The 3,620-nt window shown below is 44.0% G+C and overlaps 1 protein-coding gene across 1 annotated transcript in view; it reads left to right on the forward strand.

The window, feature by feature from the left end:
• The first annotated feature begins 37 nt into the window (after nucleotides 1-37).
• TNFRSF18 (tumor necrosis factor receptor superfamily, member 18) overlaps nucleotides 38-3,620 on the forward strand; it is a 5,359-nt gene continuing 1,776 nt past the window's right edge. The window contains exons 1-3 of the mRNA XM_009325263.1: nucleotides 38-212; nucleotides 2,483-2,614; nucleotides 3,141-3,228. Of these exons, the coding sequence (XP_009323538.1) occupies nucleotides 38-212; nucleotides 2,483-2,614; nucleotides 3,141-3,228 (395 nt within the window). The remainder of the gene's footprint in view (nucleotides 213-2,482; nucleotides 2,615-3,140; nucleotides 3,229-3,620) is intronic.

The following is a 3,620-nucleotide window of genomic DNA, read 5'->3' on the forward strand; positions in this document are numbered from 1 at the left end:
CCCACCCTAGTGTGGTTTGGGTTGTATAGCTCAAGACATGACTGAACAGACAAGTGAAGTCGGTCACCTCAAGATTCGAGCTTGCTTGCTGCTGGTGGTGTGCCTATGGCAATGGACACAGCAAACTCTGGCAACGCCATGCCAGGATGGTGAACTGAGAATAATCCATAAAGAGGAAAAGAAATGCTGCCCCAAATGCAGCTCAAACACAGGTAAGGGAATGATGTGTCTGTCTTCCTTCTGTTTGTCAATATTGTTTTATTTCAACCAGGGTAATCAAGTGTGGGCAACAGGCCTGTGTGTGTGTGTATGTAAATGTATCTTGAGTAACTGTATATGCAAAACAAAACGGCAAGGGCTTCCCTCCTGCCCCCTAAATTCATAATGTGCCTTAGCTATAAACTTCAGAGTGGACTCATGTTTCAGATTCGTTATGTGCTTATACTTGTTATTCTGTAGTGGGAAAGGGAAAGCTAAGTTTCTGTGGGTTGGTCTTGCTCACTAGGAAAGAAGGTGTTTACTTAACGCTGATTCCGAGCCCTTGCTCCATTCAAACATGGTTTCAAAGTTTGTCTGTGCCATTCAGACTTCAGAGGGAATACAGGGAGCGATGCTCTCTGTAAGGCTGTTCTTTGCAATTTGTGATCCTAAAGAGTAGGAAGCATCCCACTTCAGTCCCTCCATCCCACTGGCCTGTGCTTGTCCCAGAAGTAAATGCACGGACAGGGTCTCAGGTTATCATTAGTTTCAACAGCCTGTTCTAACCTGTATCCTTGCCTGATCTTAGGATGGTGGTGAGATGGTAATGGATTCTCACTTGCCTGTAATTTTAAGTCAAATTAAGGCACTACAGGTGGAACAGGCTAGCTGCAGGACTTACTGGGTGACACTTCTGTGCCTGTTAGGCTGAAGAACAGAACAGGTGATTCTAATGGCCTCTTCCATGGTCCCAGGAACAATCATACTATTCTTCCTTATTTAGTGCTGTCCATAACGGTAGCCAGAGCTGAACAGTAGCGAACATGCAGCTGTTTGTATGACCTACAGCAAGGAATGCACCTTCCTTTTCTGTTTGTCCCGAAACAGGGTTGCTGGAAGCCCTGTCTAGCTAGTATGGTAATGCTGTTGTTCCGCAGGTTAGCAACAAAATTAGCTGAGAAGTTACATCTTTCATTGGTGCCTAGGTAGGGGTCAGCCTCCCACCTATTAGTAGCTTGAATATATCTGCCTCAACCGACAAGGGCGCTGAGTTCCCTGTGGAAGGAGTGAGTGGACACATGGGATTTGTGGGAATGAGCAATAAATAGGTGAAGAGCTATAGAGTCCTCAGTAGTGTGGAAACCCCAGGGTTATTTCCCTTCCCACTGAGATGAAGTCATTCAGCATGAGGTAGGAGAGTCATTGCTTGGTGGGATCAACTCCAGAATCACCCACTAGTAATACACAGAAAGAAGCATCCCCAAGCTGTTTGCTTTTGGCTGCCAGACTTCGTTAAGTTTTGAAGACCAGTAAGAGGAGACCAGTGGGCAGAGGAAGATGTGGGCAGTTCCTGGTGACCCTGTACATTCCATCACCAACCTCAGGAAATAATCTTTGCTTGATCTTTGCTACTCACTGTGGGTTTTTAAGCATGCTGTTGAACTAGCCAGCATTTTCCTCTATATTTTTTTTTTCTTTAAGGTTATAGAGCTTCCTGGTTGAACAGCACTTTTCCTCTAACTGGTGTCCAACTGCCTGAAGGACTGCTTGATACTGTTTACTGATGGGATCAGTATATATGATCAATCCCTTGCTTTCATGAACCCAGGAGCCTCTCAGAATTAGAGATTATATTTTTTGAGTGCAAGCAAAGTTCACAACAGAACTCCTCTAGAAATAGAAGGACAGAGGGTAGGAAGGGTGCTGGTTTTATGGCTTGGATTTAGACCCACTTCTGCCAACAGAGTGTAGGAAGCAGCTGCTGTTGTTAGGAAAGGCATGGAAAAGGAGCTCTAGCTTCACCGGCCAAGGATCTTTTGGGCACCCCTCCTCTAGCATGGCTGAGCCTAACTGAGAAGAGCTCTGGCACTGTCCTGAGAACTGGCTGGATGGCTAGTTAATGTGTAGTGCCCCTTCTCTGGGGCACTGGCAGTGCCCTCCTCACCCCACAGTGTCTAAATCTACACAATGTAGTAAAGCAAACCTGCTGCCTTACTTCTGTCTACCATGACCTACACTGGTATTCCAGATAAGAGAGAAGGGTTACAGTGGTGAGTCATGCAGTGCTCAGATAACCATGGTGTAAAAATCTGAGTGGTGCTGAATTTGAGTACTCTAGACTTTATCCAGTATGCATGGGAGTGACATCTTTCTGGTATCCATTTTTCCCACCACAGCACAGTAAGGAACTATTTCACCTGTGTCAGCCAGTAAGACTAATGGTTAAGTTAATTTCTGGCCTCTATGACAAAGGCAAGTCTAACTTCTTTCTTCTTGACAGGAGACAACAGCACATGTCCAAATATCGAGGACGATGACTGCAGATGTCATCAGGGATACAGCTGTATTGATAGTGCATGTCTCTACTGCAAGAAGCTGCCTGAATGCGCCGAGGGCGAGGAGCTGGTTAGGCGTGGTAACTAAAGAAACGCAAAAGACTCTAAAAGTCGGAGTTCAATATAAGTGGCTGGCTGAGCAGCAGACAGTTTCCTTCACTTATTATAACCTGCTTTTGGGAAGGCTCGTGATGCAGAGAGAAATGGCATTTATACTGTGGCCTCTGTGGCTAAACCCCTTGCTTCCCTAATTTATAACTCTTCCCTTCCTAAATTTGAGACTTTCACTTTCATGCTCGGACTTTCAGTATTATTTTTCTTCCAAGCTGCTAGAACTGTCAGTAGAAGACTGTTTTACTCTGTGTTGCCTCTTAACTTTACACCCTCTGCTGTCAGATCAGACTATTCGGTACCTCTTCTGTAAGGGGGCTGCCCATACATTGCCCAAAACGCACAGGTGGCAAGAACTGCTTACGTGTTTCTCCAGGGGGGTGATTCATAATGCAGAAGGAGTGTCGAGGGAATGCATTGTGCTCTAATCTGTTGTATCCCCATCTTTCAGTAAAGGCACTGACCACTAATGATGCATGTTCTCTTTTCTTGTAGGCATTGTAGACTTCACATTCGTGTGTAAACCGTGCGAGACGGGAACCTATTCTAATGTTAAGAATGGCAGGTGCCGTAACTGGACTGAGTATGTATTTATTGGTACTTTCCTTCTTTGGAAATACGCATGATAAACTTCTTAAATGATTAATAGTTAAATTAGCAAATAAAATTGGATCAAAGATGAGATCACCAGTGAGGTTAAATGATTAGTTTTTTTAATTCAGCAATATATGATATTTCTCTCTCATTTGGCTTTATAAATAGTCAGTCTCAAAGCAGAACTTAAGACAAACTGCTGTGTATTCAACTTGCTTCCAAGTCCAGCTCAAACTGATGCAAAATTATTCCAAACATGGACATCGCTTGAAAGAAAGAGACTAAAAAAAGTCTGCACATAAATAATTGTGATGTAGTGTTATCTTGTCGGGGAACAGCCATAACTTTACCTGCACTGCTATAAAAAGGAGAAAAAGGAAA

Source organism: Pygoscelis adeliae, unplaced genomic scaffold (assembly GCF_000699105.1).
Source record: "Pygoscelis adeliae isolate BGI_AS28 unplaced genomic scaffold, ASM69910v1 Scaffold36, whole genome shotgun sequence".
NCBI lineage: Eukaryota > Metazoa > Chordata > Aves > Sphenisciformes > Spheniscidae > Pygoscelis > Pygoscelis adeliae.